The sequence below is a fragment of the Giraffa tippelskirchi genome, chromosome 2, assembly GCF_054371585.1.
Source record: "Giraffa tippelskirchi isolate mGirTip1 chromosome 2, T2T-mGirTip1v1.2.pri, whole genome shotgun sequence".
Lineage (NCBI taxonomy): Eukaryota > Metazoa > Chordata > Mammalia > Artiodactyla > Giraffidae > Giraffa > Giraffa tippelskirchi.
Window position 1 is genome coordinate 119,134,236 of NC_137276.1, and position 16,278 is coordinate 119,150,513.

The 16,278-nt window shown below is 49.7% G+C and overlaps 1 protein-coding gene and 1 long non-coding RNA gene across 3 annotated transcripts in view; both read left to right on the plus strand.

The window, feature by feature from the left end:
• The window catches only part of SLC35F3 (solute carrier family 35 member F3), a 409,744-nt gene that overhangs the window by 275,875 nt on the left and 117,591 nt on the right, over positions 1-16,278 (plus strand). The window contains exon 1 of one of the 2 annotated variants that reach the window (XM_081570394.1): positions 1,602-1,677. The exons of the other annotated variant lie outside the window; for it this stretch is intronic. Coding sequence (XP_081426520.1) covers positions 1,602-1,677 — 76 coding nt within the window. Of the gene's footprint in view, positions 1-1,601; positions 1,678-16,278 lie in introns of those variants that run through there. 2 annotated transcript variants of the gene reach the window in all.
• On the plus strand, positions 13,895-15,667 carry LOC145538426 (uncharacterized). Its single transcript, XR_014076844.1, has 3 exons — positions 13,895-14,263; positions 14,523-14,667; positions 15,456-15,667. It is a non-coding gene; the product is annotated as an uncharacterized LOC145538426 (long non-coding RNA).

The window sequence follows — 16,278 nt, forward strand, 5'->3', positions numbered from 1 at the left end:
GGTGTCATCTCTAGGATTCTGGGGACAAGGTCCGAGTAAGAGGCGCATAGTGCGAAGGCCACCACTAGAGGGCCTTTCCTTTGCTAGAGCAATGAGGCAGCGACCCTGGGAAGCCCTGGCTTTTTGGAGACCCAGCAGTCATGCTATTCATTTCTGGAGTTCTAGAGAGCAAGCGAATAACAAGAACCCTACAAAAGCAACTGGTAGGAACAACTTCCACCAGCGATCTGGGAGCCTGCAGGTGGAGGTCACCAGAGACACCTGGTAGGTTCCACGCTAGGGAAACCAGATTGCTGTAAGACCCCTCTCCACCTCTGCCATGCCACTGAGTTACCCTTATGGGGGATAAAAATGACATCATAGAGTGGAACATCCACTTTGTGACAGGAAACCAGATAGAGTGGGAGGTAAGGGCTTAACAGTAACAACAAAACCCACCTGGAATCAGCACGGAGCCTTCAGATTCCCAGTGGAGAATGAGACCAAAACTGATGTCTCGGCCTGCATGAACGAGAGGCCCATAAAGCCCTTAGAGTTCCTGGACTACACAAATCCTGTGCATCCTTTCCACAAGGATGATGGCTGGGCACCTGTGATGATGCACTATCATGAGATAAACTTCCTGGGGACCGGGTAGTCACTCAGGGATCGCCCAGCCAGTGATGCAAGAGGTATGTCATTGCTTTTAATCAAGCATCATTGGCCAGTAGCTTACAGGTGAGTCAGAGTGGGAGCGGTGAGACCAGTGCTTGCAGAGGCGAAAGCTGCAGCAGAAACCTAGGATCTGGGCTGAAGTGAAGCTTTCCCTGCTTCCCAGGGAGTCGGACCTCTCAGGACTGGGGCACCAGGGTAGGGGCAGAAGTCCCAAGCCTTTGTTTTCTTGTGGCAGCCTTGCTTCTCTGGACTCGGCATCATCCTCAAAAGGAAAAAGAGCTGTCCAGGAGATCAGGCAGAATAACGTGCCCCCAGACTTCCAAAGAAGTTAATGCCAGCCTGGGAAAGCTTTGCATTTTTATGACTCTTCTCTTAAACCAATAATTCAGGATTTTGCGCAGGGAGGAGGCTAGCTGCCCATCCGAAGTCAGTAGCTCCCTGTTTAAACTCGTGAACCTCTGAGGCTAAGTTCTCTGGGCCTCGCCTCCCGTGCGCTGGTCTCAGCAAAGGACAGGGGCTGCCGGGGAGCTGCGGACCGGCCCCCCGCCCCGACCGGAGGCAACCCTCCGGGCCGAGCTCGGAGGGAGGAAGCCGGGCTGCGGGGCTGGGCGGCCCGGGGCGGGGGCGGAGCAGGTGAGCCCGCGGGGTGGGAGCGGGGAGTGCACTTGGACGTGACGTTGGAGTTTGCGGCAACCTCGGAGCGGGAGGCTGTGCGCGCGGGTGTGGAGTGGCTGCGCGGCCGGGGACGATGCGCTCCGCGGGGTGGCCGCCGCAGTGAGCCCTGCGAGGCGACGGGAGCCGGGCCGGCGGCCCCGGGAGGCAGGGCCGGGACGGCCAGCAGCTCTCGCTCCTCCCGGGAGGAGGCCGACGGGCCCGCGAGGCGCGCTCCAGCCGGCCCCAGGATGTAGGCGATCGGCGGCGGCGCTCCTGCAGGCTGACGGCTCATCATGAAGAAGCACTCGGCCCGGGTGGCCCCGCTCAGCGCCTGCAACAGTCCAGTTCTGACCCTCACCAAAGTGGAAGGTAACGGACCGGGGCGGCGGGGCCTGGAGCGGGGATCCTCGCACCCTGTTACCTGTGCCCCTGGGGCAGCGCCGCGCGCCTCCGGAGGTGGCGGCTCGGTCGCCCGGCTCCCCCGAGAGGCTGCAGGGAGGGGACTGCGGGCTGCCTCCTATCCGCACTTCAGCTCCTTCGAGGCCTGTCCGGAGTCCCCTGGGTTGGGAGCATCACCCCCCTCACCGCATCCCGCCCCCAGGCAGACCAGAGGCATAGCTCAGAGAGGGCTGGCTGCCGCAGGCGGAGACATTCCGCCCGGCGCTCTGAGCCTTCCTCAGCCCACACGCCAAGCGATGCCCGGCTCCGTGGCAGGGCCAGCAGGTGAGCGAAGAGCCACTAGCAGCCCGGAAAACATTTCTTTCCCCTACTCTGGGGACCTGAGGCAGAGACCCACAGCGGCTCCGGAGAGCAACCTTACTCAGACCCAGCGGGCACTCAGCTAGAGTAAAGAGGACCATGCGTTTCTATGGGGGAAGGAGGAAAACAGAGAGAGACAGCCTAAGCCCCCAACTCCTCCTCCCAGGAGGCCGAGGGGGACTGGCTGAGTCTCCTTAGGCCAGGTGAGGGCTGCGAAGGGACTGTCAGCGGGTTGAGGAAAGCAGACCCCTCCTTCTAGACCCTGAACTAAGGATTTCAGTGCAAACCTGGCTTCTGCTATTCCCCTGTGACTGGAGCCTGGAGCTGGGACCTCTATGTGATGGTTTCTGAGGACCCTGTATTCCCTCCGGAGCTCTTGTTACAAGGAGAGAGAGAATCTGAGAGGAAGAGGAAGCTAGCAGGGCACCTGCCAGTAGTCATCCTGGTACCACTGCCCCCATACTAGAGAGGAGGACTCTGAGGCCCAGAAGGGTGGATGGACTTGTCCAAGACCTACAATAGTAGGTGGAGAAGCAGGAATGGAGTCTCAGCTGTTGGAACCAAAAGCCATTCTTTTCAGAACATCACTTTGCACTAACCTGCAACTCAACAATTTCTTATATTCTATGTTTCTTAATACTTAACTATTTCTCCTTTCCTACCTTTAGAAGATTGTTGGGATTTTTTGTTTGTTTGTTTGTTTCCTGCATATGGCTGTCTCTCCCTTCCCCCGTCCCAATTTCAGGAAAGACTTGGTACGAGTGACCTACACCTGAATTTAGTTCATGTGCTACCTCTGGGGTGGGGGTGAAAAAAAGTGAACGTGTTAGTCGCTCAATTGTGCCCTACTCTTTTCGACCCAGTGGCCTGTAGCCCGCCAGACTCCTCTGTCCATAGGATTCTCCAGGCAAGAATACTGGAGTGGGTAGGCATTCCCCACTGCATATTCAAGCCTTCCTGAGGATCTTGCCCAGAGGTATAAGCAAGTTGGGGAGGGGAAGAGTTGGATATTTGTTTCCCTTGGGGAAGCTGGAAGTGTCTTTTTGTTTGTGGGATCTTCATGAGAAGTGGCTTTGTCTTCACTGATTAAGTCAAATAAGTTGGCCCTGCTCTCTAGTTGTGGGGTACCTCCCTCAGGCAGCCCCCAGCCCACCTTGGGCCGGGCACCTCCCAGGGGACACTTGGAATCAGGCTGGGCATGAATGGCAAGGCCTCCAAAGCTGGGCACTGTGACCTCAGAGGTACTGCAGAGGGCAAGGGTGACTTGCCAGGCACGGGTCTCCAGCTCCAGCCAGGCCTAGGGTTGGCCTGCAAGGAGTGAAAATGGGGATTCCCTCCCCCAAGTCCCTTAGGGCTACTGCCAGGTGAGCCTGGAGCCTACTCTTCACATACATGACCTAGCAGAGCCCAGGTTTGGTTTCTTAATTAACATTTGCACATAAATGTCTGTGGATAATGGGAAGTATATTAAACTAAGAATCGGACAGCTCAGGGGATCAAGACTCCCCCTTTGCAGTGTATGAATCATAAACACTGAGCCTCAGTTTCCTCGATTGTAGAACAGAACTAACAACCTACCTCAGGGGACTTAGAAAAATGAATGCAATCAGGTCAGTAGGTAGGTAGGTGACAATACCTGGCACATGCCTGGCACATAGTAGATGCTTAATAAATGTCTGGCAATCCTCCAGTCACAGACTATCTCACACCTTTGGTGAACTTTCTCGCTGCTCTCAAAAAGAGTACATGTGTAGGGTATCTAGACGTTTTTGGAAGTATCTGGAAGCATCTGCAGACTTCCAGTTATACTAGAAGACCTCCAGTTACCTTTTTGTATAGGATACCTGTGTGTGTGTCAGAAAAAGTCTGCAGGGCAGAGCTAAGTAAACCTGCCCTGGGTATACCTAGACTTTCATGTAGCTCTTTCTGTCTGTCTGCTTTTCTTCCGTTGGTATTTGTGTTCAGTTTAGTTTGGGGTCTATTTTTTGAAACCATTTGCATCTTGCGTGCTTGTTTGGGAAGTGTTGAATCATTTTGTTTTGCCTTGGATGCACAGGATAAGGTGGTCCCCCTACTGTAGCTGTCTCTGTGTGGATGGCAGACAGGCTCCAGTGATGGAAGGCAGCCAGCAAAGAATATTTATTAGCTTGTGTGGTGTGTCTTCTAAGGGGAGGCAAGAAAGCCCCAGTATGTGGTACATATAAAACCAAAATAGAAAATACAACTCTTGGTGGAACTGAAGCACAGGATGGTGGACAAGGTGACTTCATTTACTCAACAAATACCTCCTCTGATCCTGCTCTGTGTCCCTGGAAGGGCGAATAGGAGCAATGCTAGCTTCATTCTTTGAAGGAAGTTTCAGCTTAGTAGGAAAGAGACCCATACAAATGAATAGGTAATCCAGTACAAGGTAGTAAGTTCTGGTTCAGAACTGAGGACAGAGAATTGCAGGGACACTGATAACTGGATAATCTGAGGAGGCGGAGGAGAAGGATTCCTAAGGAGGAGGAGGAGGAGGAGGGGGAGCAGGCCTTCCTGAGGAGGAGGAGGAGGCCTTCCTGAGGAGGAGGTGGGGGAGGAAGAGGAGGCCTTCCTGAGAAGAAGGAAGAGGCCTTCCTGAGGAGGAAGAGGAGAAAGGGGAGGCCTTCCTGAAGAGGAGGAGGGGGAAGAGGAGGAGGGGGAATAGGAGGAGGCCTTCCTGAGGAGGAGAAGGGGGAGGAGGAGGAAGCCTTCCTGAGGAGAAGGAAGAGGCCTTCCTGGGGAGGAAGAGGAGAAAGGGGAGGCCTTCCTGAAGAGGAGGAGGCCTTCCTGAGGAAGAGGAAGAGGAAGAGGAGGAGGCCTTCCTAAGGAGGAGGAGGAGGCCTTCCTGAGGAGGAGGGGGGGGAGGAGGGGGAGGAGACCTTCCTGAGGAGGAGGAGGACTTCCTGAGGAGGAGGAGGAGGAGGCCTTCCTGAGGAGGAGGAGGAGAGGGAGGAGGAGGAGGCCTTCCTGAGGAGGAGGAGGAGGCCTTCCAGAGGAGGAGGAGGAGGGAGAGAAAGAGGGGGAGAAGGGGGAGGAGGACTTCCTGAGGAGGAGGAGGCCTTCCTGAGGAGGAGAAGGAGAGAGAAGGGGGGGGGAGGGGGGAGGGGAGGAGGCCTCCCAGATGGGTAGATTTTTCTGTGGAGGAAGCCTTCTGAGGTAGAGTCCTTGCAGTTGAAGTGAGAAAACTTGTCAGGCAAGGAGGGAGGGGAGGCTGGTTCAGGCAGAGGGAAGGGTAAGTGCCCAGGTCCTGCCAGAAAGCAGGAGAAGGGGACTGCACCTGGGCTCTGGTAGGAGTTGCGTCTTGAAAAAGGACTTCCAGCCAGGTTGATGGCATCTGTCCTGTCTGATGGCACACCTTGTTTTTTTCATCTTCCTTTCCTGGTGTTCCCCCTGGACTCAGACACTGAATATTGATCAGTAACACATCTTTACTTGGATCGTCTGTATTCACAACCAAATAATTCATGTTTGATAAAATTACATTCAGTAGGAATTAATGGCTGAGAACAGGACAGTAAATTCCCCCAAGAGGCCGCCATGACCACATGTGGACTGTACGTGGACTGGGTTTGGGGCCCACCTCTCCTGCTGAACCCTGTGACTTTGGCTTGACGATTAAAGCTCTCTGGGAATCAGTTCTTTCAAATGGAAATGAGGGTGATGATCTGTCTCTAGTAATAATGAGAGTAATGCTGCTGCTGCTAAGTCGCTTCAGTCGTGTCCGACTCTGTGCGACCCCATAGATGGCAGCCCACCAGGCTCTGCCGTCCCTGGGATTCTCCAGGCAAGAATACTGGAGTGAGTTGCCATTTCCTTCTCCAGTGTATGAAAGGGAAAAGTGAAAGTGAAGTCGCTCAGTCGTGTCCGACTCTTAGCGACCCCATGGACTGTAGTCTACCAGGCTCCTCTGTCCATGGGATTTTCCAGGCAAAGTACTGGAGTGGGGTGCCATTGCCTTCTCCGAATGAGAGTAATAGTTTGCTGCTAATGAGCGTTATTGATAGATTGCAAGCACTTTGCTTGGGGAGATGGCTACATAATCTCTTTGCCTTCCAAAAGAAGGAAGCATTATTACTGCAATTTACAGATGAGGAAACTGAGGCTCGGGGATTCACTCATAGAAGTTATGCAATGAGAAATCAAGGGTACTGTCAATTCCCCGGTGATCCAGTGGTTAAGAATCCGTGCTTCTACTGCAGAAGGCCTGGATTCAATCCCTGGTCAGGGAACTAAGATCCTGTAAGCCACAGCATGGCCAATAAAAAAAGAAAAAAAAGGAAGAAGCAGAGGTGCCAGGCTGCACATGCATATTTGCCTGGCACTTTGTAGGTGCTCAGTACCTATTTCCTCCCATCACAATGCGACTTAGAGGTCTGGACCACTGCTATGGCTCACAGGGCCCACTACTGTTGGTATTACTACTGCCTCTGCTTCAGGGCGGTGAGCCTGTCTCAGCCTCCCCCAGCCTCCATCTGGCTCCTTTATTTATTTATGACTGTGTTAGGTGTTTGTTAGGGGCTTCTTGCTGTGGTGTGTTGCCCCGAGGCATGTGGGATCCTAGTTCTCCAACCAGGGATCAAACCCATGTCTCCTGCATTGGAAGGTGGATTCTTAACCTCTAGACTATGAGGGAAGTCCCTCTATTTTTTGTTTTTTAAAAGACATTTTCATTTATTTTACTTTTTGGCTGTGCTGAGTCTTTGTTGATTCTAAGGTTTTTTTCCAGTTGTGATATGCGGGCTTCTCTTTGCAGTGACTTCTTTGGTTGTGGAGCCTGGGCTTTAGGGCATGTGGACTTCAGCGGTTGCGTCTCTTAGGCTCTCGAGCCCAGGCTTAATAGTTGTGGTGCACGGGCCCTATTGCTCCGTGGCATGTGTGATCTTCCCAAATCAGGGATTGAACCCGTGTCTCCTGCATTGGCAAGTGGATTTTTTATCACTGAGCCACCAGGGAAGCCACCTCCTTTGTTTTTATTAAAGGAATAAGACTGTTATTCAGGGACATGCAGCCCTGAGGATCAACCTTAGAAGCCTCTTGTCTTGAGAAGTATACTGCCAAAGGATTCCCACGCCCAAAATGTTTCCTAGGTTGGATTGCTCTAGGCCTAAAACCTCAAGGACAAAAATCACTCCTCTACTGATCCAGTGTGTTACCTACTATGTGCAAGAGAATGAGCCAAATATTACTGGAGATTCTAAGAGGAGCCAGTTATAATCCTTGACCCAAACAAGTGAGAAATGTCGCAAAGAAAGATTGCATGTTGGAAGGTAATTTTTTTTTTAATTCCGTGAAAGAAATGTGAAAGAAATGGTGAGTTTCAGCAGAGGGTGAAGCTCAATTCCAGGGTTTTTTTTTTTCAGTTGTGCCCACTGCATGTGGGATCTTAGTCCCTCCACCAGGGATGGAACCCGGGCCCTCTACATTGGAAGTACAGAGTCTTAACCACTAGACTGCCAGGGAAATCCCTGAAGCTCACTTTTGCCTGGGACACAGATAGCCACTCCTGTCACTCTTACCCTTGCTTTGTCAAAATGACATAACCTAACAGGACACTGTTTCCTGCTGAGCCTGGATATGGCCTCAGAACCCTTCTCATCACTGAACTCCAAGTGATGATTATGTATCCTTTCAAACTGGTCTTCTGGGAGCATGATCGCAGCACCATGGTAGAGGCCACACCTCTACCCTCTGGTGTCATCATGTGCTGTGCTTAGTTGCTCAGTTGTGTCCAACTCTTTGCGACCGCATGGACTGTAGCCTGCCAGGCTCCTCTGTCCATGGGGATTCTCCAGACAAGAATACTGGAGTGGGTTGCCATGCCCTGCTCCAGGGGATCTTCCCAACCCAGGGTCTGAACCCAGGTCTCCCGCATTACAGGCAGATTCTTTACTGTCTGAGCCACCAGGGAAGCCTAAGAATACTAGAGTGGGTTGCCATGCCCTCCTACAGGGGATCTTCCCAACCCAGGGATCAGACCCAGGTCTCCTGCATTGCAGACGGATTCTTCACCAGCTGAGAATCTAGGGAAACCCTGGTGTCATAGGTGGGAGGTAAGAACATGGGGTTCCAGGCAGAGGTGGCCCTGCAGACCAAGTTGCAGAGTTAGGAGACGGTAGCATCTGGAGAAGGCAATGGCACCCCACTCCAGTACTCTTGCCTGGAAAATCCCATGGACAGAGGAGCCTGGTGGGCTGCAGTCCATGGGGTCACGAAGAGTCGGACACGACTGAGCGACTTTACTTTCACTTTTCACTTTCGTGCATTGGAGTAGGAAATGGCAACCCACTCCAGTATTCTTGCCTGGAGAATCCCAGGGACAGGGGAGCCTGGTGGGCTGCCGTCTATGGGGTCGCACAGAGTCGGACACGACTGAAGCAACTTAGCAGCAGCATTTGGCAGAGACCTGTGGGAGTCTGGTGGGGACAGAGCTTACATTATCTAAAGAAGTCAGGGGAAGAAAGTCCAAGGTCAAGGCTGGCCACAGGCAAACTTGGAGGGCCTCTCAAATTCTGGGCCTGGGAGAGTAGACTGAAACTGGTAGGAAGAGGGAGGCGTGGAAAAGAAGGGAGACACTGTCTGAGTCTGGGATACATGGCTGTGATGTTCAGAATGAACCATGAAGGTGATTTCACCAATCACAAATATTTATAAAGGAATTAGAGTAGAATCAAAAACAGTCAAGTGTATCACAGACAGAGCTGAAGTAGCAAGGCAGAAAGGGAGTTATCCAAGAGGACTCTAAAGATGAAAATGCTTTAAATTCCCTGGCAGTCCAGTGGTTAGGACTCTGCACTTCCACTTCAAAGGCACAGGTTCGATCCCTGGTCAGGGAACTACGATCCTGCAAGTTGAGTGACGTGCCCCCCCCCAAAAAAAAAATTAAATAAAAAGAAATAAAGATTAAGATGTCATTGGCAGTCACAGCTAGGGAGACAGGGGACGCATCAAATTTAGCCAAGATGAGAGTGAGGCCTTGGCAGTGCCTTTGAGTGCAGGTGGTGGTGTGTAAGAGGCAAGGAACTGGGAGAAAGAGGTGGTGAAAACCAAGTGACAGATCAGGTGGGAGATGGCATTATGGGGATGAATGGGCTGACCCAGAAGCCTGCTGGCCATAGACATTGGGGAGATGGAAGAGGCAGAACCCAGATCAAAGGGCATCATGGAAATCCTAGGAAGAAAACCAAGAAGGAGAAATTGTGATGCAGTATCAAATAGGGCCAAAGGAAGCAGTTTTTGTTTTGTTTTTTGACCGCACTGTTCAGTTTGTGGAATCTTAGTTCCCTGATCAGGGGTAGAACCCTCGCCCTTGGCAGTGAGCACAGAGTCCTAACCTCTGAACCCCAGAACACAGTTTTATAGAAACAATTTTGCTGGTCCACAAACCAGATTGCAAAGGTTGAGTATTTGGCAAAGGAGAAGAAAAGCAGAGGCCAGTAAAGGTGTTGGTCAGTAACAGAGGTGAGGGGAGTTAGGTTCTCTTTAGGGGAAAGGGGAGAGATTTGGGGAGAGCTGGTCGAAGTGTTAGTCATTCACTTGTGTCCAACTCTTTGCAATGCCCTGGACTGACTGTAGCCCGCCAGACTCCTTTGTCCATGAAATTTTCTAGGCAAGAATACTGGAGTGGGTAGCCATTCCCTTCTCCAGGCCATCTTCCCAGGCCACGGATCCAACCTGCATCTCCTGGTTGGCAAGCAGATTTGTTATCCCTGAGCCACCTGGGAAGCCCTAGGGAGAACTGATGTTTCTGTAAATCGGAGGAAGGAGTCTAGTGCTGCGGCAGGTCTGGAGTTGCCCCAGGAGAGTGTGATTGAGGCAGCAGAGACTGGAGGCAGAGGGGCTTGGGAGGACAGACCAGGCCAGAGAAAGGATGGTTAGCCTGGCAAGAAGGGAAAAGATGAGATCAAAGACCTCAGAAATGTTGGCTGCTGGGGAGGAAAGCCGAGGACCGAGCTGATGACTTGGATCTTCTCTGTAATGTATGAAGTGGCACCATCTGCCAGAAATGATGGATGGAGACAAAGGCTCGCAGAGGTGAGACAGGGTTCGGAGGAGCTGTGTGGGAGAGCCCAGGAGAGACATAACTCTTAAAAGCGTTTTTGGCAAGTGATCCATTCTCACTGGTTAAGACACTGTGTCACTGAAGGGGAGTGTGGAGGAAGAACGCCCTGTGGGCACAATGCTGGCGTTTCATGTCCTGCTTCCCTAATAGCTAATTCTCACCTCCTGGAGCCTGGGCTTCTCTTTTCTGAAAAGAAAGGGGATTAAAGTAGATCTTCCATGACTGTTTCAGCAGGAAGTCTATGAGTCTAGTAAGTAGCTTACTTATTAGCAGGGACTGGTTTATCTGATGAAATCTCATTACTATCAGAGAGCAAGACTGAGGGAACAAGACCCAGGGAAAGTCAGAAATTTGACCTCTGTGTGTGTGTTCATGAGTATAAGTGTGGATGTATGTGTGTGGATGTGTGTATATATGCGCATGCGTCTTCATAGAGGAAGTAGTGCATGCATGCTCAGTCCTGTCTGACTGTTTCGTGACCCCATGGACTGTAGCCCGCCAGGTTCCTCTGTCCATGGGATTTCCCAGGCAAGAATACTGGTGTGGGTTGTCATTTACTCCTCCAGGGGATCTTCCTGACCCAAGGATTGAACCTGAGTCACTTGTGCCTCCTGAACTGGCATGTGGATTCTTTACAACTGCACCACCTGGGAAGCCCCACGTGTGTGCGCATGTGCGTGTATATGTGTGCTTTTATGTATGTATGTGTTCTTGTGTGTATGTGCATGCTTGTATTTGTATATATGTGTGTACATGTGGGCATGCGTGTGTGTGTGTTTCAGTGATGGGATTTGGCATCTGGGCAGGAAGAGGAAGAAAAATTAAATGAACACTTAGATTCTATGAATCTTCAGCAGCAGGAAAGCAATGGACTCCAGACAACAGCCCTCCATAATGGGGGTACAGAAAGAGGTCCAGAAAGACCCCAAAGAGGAGCTGCAAATTTCCAGCTTTGCCTGGAGCTGGTCTGGGTGTTTCCACAACAAAGCCTCTCTGCCTGGGATGCACTCAGCCCATCACCCTCAGCCCAGGCAGAAGTGTGGAGCGAAGTCAAGGAGGACTTTTGATACCTTAAGCTGACCGCACTTGGGTCCTTGAACAAGCACCCTCAGTCCTGCCTTAGAGATGGACGTTACATGACTCTGCTGAGAACCAGATGTTCTAGAAGACAGTGCTTTGTGCATCAAGATGAGTTGTGCAACCGCCTAGGCCACCAGTTAAAATATCACCCTGTCCGCCTGCTCCCCTTCGGAGAGGGAGACTCTACAGTTCCCTTCTTTCCTGGGAGGCTGTGCTGCACACAGTCTGCCTTCCTATAACCCCGTCTCCCTGTGAGGCACGACAGCCTGACTCCCACCACACAGACATGAGAGAAGAGGAGTGTGTACATAAGTTGATATTTGTGTGCGGGTCCCAGCAGTGCAGGAATATCCCCCGACCTTTCCGGGGTGAGTGCCTGCTGTGAACAGAGATATGATGTGCCTGGGCAGGTGGTGGAACTCTGGAGGCTAACAGGCCACGACTGGCAGGCACGGGGATTAAAACTGATCCCTTCCAGCCCAGGTGTCTTCAGACCACGGATCCAAACAGGCCCTCACTCCCCTCCCAAGGTGGCCTCTTCCCTCCCCCAAGGCGCTAAGGGCATTATCTCCAGCTTACCCATATCCACTCACCTTCTCAGAAGTCATGTTTGCTTTGGGCTGTGAACATTCCAGAATTGTTTAAAATCCCGTGCAAGAGGCTGTGTGGTTTGGATACTGGGAGTTATTTGGGGACCTCTGTGGATGAGAGGAGTGGAGGGAAAAGGCAAGTACTAGTGTCTGTTTTCGGAGGTGGTGATGATGGCCGGGGAGCAGGCCAGATTTGGGGCTCAGACTAGCGCTGCAGCCAAGTGGAACTTCCATTGAAGTTCCTTCCGTCAACAGCTCCACCCCCTTTTACAAAGCAGCATTCCTTCACCTCCCAATTCTGTATCCACACTAGGGAAATAATTTTGTTTTTTAAAAACAACTTTGCAGCTGCCATGTTGTCATCTCTCTCTACATGTTAATCTCCAGGAATTACAGCAAAGGCTTAAGCAATTCAGAGAAGTACCTGGTATTTCTAATCTAGTCATCCATGGCAGTTATTTCTTTCTTTTTTTTTTTTTTAAATAAATCTTGTATTTTAGAATTGTTGTTGTTTAGTCGCTAAGTCATGTCTGACTCTTTTGCGACCCCATGGACTATAGCCTGCCAGGCTCCTCTATCCAGGGATTTTTCAGGCAAGAATACTGGAGTGGGTTGCCATTTCCTTCTCCAGGAGACCTTCCCAACCCAGGGATCAAACGCATTTCTCCTGCACTGCAAGTGGATTCTTTTTACCACTGAGCCACCAGGGATGCCCTATTTTAGAATAGTTTAGATTTACAGAAAAGTTGCAGAGATAGTACAGAGAGTTCTTAAATACTTCACATCCAGTTTCTTCTGTTATTAACATCTTCTATTAGTATGGTACATTTATCACAATTAATGAGCCAGCATTGATGCATTGTTATTAACTAAAATTCATATTTATTCAGATTTCTTTGGTTCTTACCTACCATCTCTTTCTATTCTAGGATGCTGTCTAGCATGCCATATTGCATGCCTCTTCAGTCTTCTCTTGGTTACAATATGGCAGTATTTCTTCTAAGAGGTTATAACAATAAATGCTCATCCACAGCTTGTCACCACTTCCTGCACAGTGACAGCTCTTGGTCTGTGCCTCACACCTTCACAAACACAGTGCACTCCCCGCTGTAACACCCTCAGGCCAGTCTGCTCAGGCTGCCATGACAAAGTACCACCACCTGGCTGACTTAATAGACATTTATTTTCTCACTGTTCTGCAGGCTGGAAGTCCAAGATCAGTTTCAGTTTTAGTTCAGTCGCTCAGTCGTGTCAAACTCTGCAACCCCATGAACTGCAGCACGCCGGGCCTCCCTGTCCATCACTAACTCCCGGAGTCCACCCAAACCCATGTCCATTGAGTCGGTGATACCATCTAACCATCTCATCCTCTGTCATCCCCTTCTCCTCCTGCCTTCGATCTTTCCCCAGCATCAGGGTCTTTTCAAATGAGTCAGCTCTTCGCATCAGGTGGCCAAAGTATTGGAGTTTCAGCTTCAGCATCAGTCCTTCCAATGAACACCCAGGACTGATCTCCTTTAGGATGGACTGGTTGGATCTCCTTGCAGTCCAAGGAGTCTTCTACAACACCACAGTTCAAAAGGAGACTTCTACTCTTGAAGTCTCAAGTGTCTTCTACAACACCATAGTTCAAAAGCATCAATTCTTCGGTGCTCAGCTTTCTTTATAGTCCAACTCTCACATTCATACATGACTACTGGAAAAACCATAGCCTTGACTAGACGGACCTTTGCTGACAAAGTAATGTCTCTGCTTTTTAATATGCTGTCTAGGTTGGTCATAATTTTCCTTCCAAGGAGTAAGTGTCTTTTAATTTCATGGCTGCAGTCACCAAGATCATGTTGTAGGCAAAGTTGTCTTCTGGTGGAGGTGCTCTTCCTGGCTTATAGACAGCCACTTCTTTGCTGTGTCCTCACGCAGCTCCTCTCTATGTGCACAGGATGAGCTCCCTGCTGTCTCTCTGCCCATAAGGTCATCAGCCCTATCAGATCAGGGCCCCACCCTTATGACCTCCTTTAACTTCATTATGACCTTAGAGGCTTCAACTGCAAATGCAGCTGTTGGAGGTTACAGTCTTAATTGAAGGAGGACATAGACACTCAGCTCACAAAAGTCTTCATTTCATGTTGGTGAACCCCAACCCAGAGTTCCATACACACTCAGGATGCTCCAAATTTAAAAATGGAGTCTGTCCTTTTGAAAACTTAAAGCCCCTCTTTAGTGATCGGCAGATGTGACCAGGGTGGTCAGCACCAATCACTTCCAAAGGGAAGAATAAGGGTGCTGTCCATTCCTCTGGATGCTTTGGGGTCAGACAGATGCTTGGAACTGCATTCAGCCCCTCACTACTGTGTGACCTTGGGAGACTAACTGTGAGACCCTCAGCTGTCCTGCAAAGGAAGAATAGTCATACTCTGCCAACATTAAGGCAAGTTTTGAAAAAAAGGTGTGTAATCTCCTGGCACAGAGGATATATACTGTATGTTTAACTGTCACTTAGGGAATTTCCTGGGGGTCCAGTGGTTAGGACTTCATGTTTTTACTGCCAAGGGCCTGGGTTCAATTCCCTGGTTGGGGAACTAAGATCCTGCAAACAGTGCAATGGCATGACCACGCAGTCTAAAAAAAATTAAAAAAAAAAAAACACAACAAAACTCATCAGTTGCCCTTTGCTTCCCTGTGCCCTCTTCTTCTCCCTTACTCAGGGTCAGCTTTAATTATCTGTGGATTCCATCTTCCCGGAGCCCATTGCCAGACAGGAGTGTGACTGAGCCTTCATCATGCATGAATAGTGGGAATATTTTCTGACCCAAAGGCCAGGAATACAAACAGATAGTTTGACAAGTGCAGGTGGGCATCGTACATCAGGATATGTGACATCAGGATTGCTTTGGGGACACCCAGGGCCCGGGGTGGCCTTACACATGTGGCAGCCTTTTCTTCCCTTCCCACCAAACCATGTTTTAAAAGAAACAGTCACATGTAAATTTACTGAGCAAGTATTTAATGAGTAGATGAGGTAAACAAAACCCGAACTGCATTTTTGGGAGATGAATTACACTTGCAAATAGCCATAAACAAAAGCTTTCTTCCAAGCTTTTGATTTTATAAAAGTTGTTTCATTGGGTGATCAGGCCCTGAAAGGGTATATGTGTCAGTGATCAGCAAATGGGAAAATCATTCATCAAGCCCTCTTCCCTGGGCAATCCAGAAAAAGAAAAGGGTAGGGGTTCTGTTCCCAGAGCAGCGATCAATTGTGTCTTGTGTGGGTCAATTTGGAGACATTGGCCCATCTGCGACGTGGATACCGCTTGGACTGACAAGCTCCCCTAGGAAAGGGTGTGTGTCTGCCTTATGCCTCACAGTGCATGTCAGTAAACTGGCTAAAACTTTAACTAGTCCATCTAAGAGAAATGAAAACATATCTGTACAAAGACTTAAAGTAAGTCCTCAACATACAAACAAGTTCTGTTCTGAGAGCACGTTCTTATGTCTGATTTTTTCCTAAGCCCAACAAAGTTAGTCCAGGTGCCCAACTAACACAATCTGCTATATTGTACTGTACTGTAATAGGCTTATAATACTTTTCACAGAAATAATACATAAAAACAAAAAAATGAAACATTTTAACCTTACAGTACAGTACCCTGAAAAGTACAGTAGTACAGTATAACAGCTGGCATGCAGGGTCTGGCATGAAGTGAACAGGCAAGAAGAGTTACTGGCTGGAGGAGGGAGTGGAGATGGGAGATGGTAGAGCTGAAGGACCATCAGCAATAGGAGACAGAGGGCAAGCTGACACTGAGGGAACGCACGTTCACATCTTTGAAAGTTTACAACTTGCAGGTTCGTATGTAGGGGACTTACTGTATATATGAGTGTTCATAGCAGTGTTATTCACAGTAGCCAAAGAACTAGAAACTGTACCTTGTCCATCAACTGATAACTGGATAAGCAAAACATAGACTAGGCATATGCCCTACTATCCAGTTGTAAAAAGAATGAACTCCTGATGCATGCCATGAGTGCCATGAAGGAACCTCAAATACATTATGCCGAGGAAAATGTCAGATGCAAAAAGTCGACAAATTTATATGAAAAAACTAGAGTAGGCAAATCTGTAGTGATAGATTTGTGGTTGTCTGGGATGAGGGCAGGGGGCTGGAGAGTGACTTCAGACACACACATGAGGACCCATTCTGAGATGATGGAAGTGTTCTAAGACCAGGTAGAGGTGATAGATTCATGATTCTGTAGATTTACTAAGAATCATGAATTGCACTTCTGGAACAAGTGAATTTTACAGTTAGGAAAATTAGTCCTCAAAAAAAGCTTTGAAAAATTAACTGTGTAGATCTTATTGATGGAGGTGTCATGGGGAGCTCTCTTCTCCCGTTCTCTTCAGAATGATAACCCCTCCACTGCCAGGAGGCTGGGACCAGGCCAGCCTGTGGGTTGTCC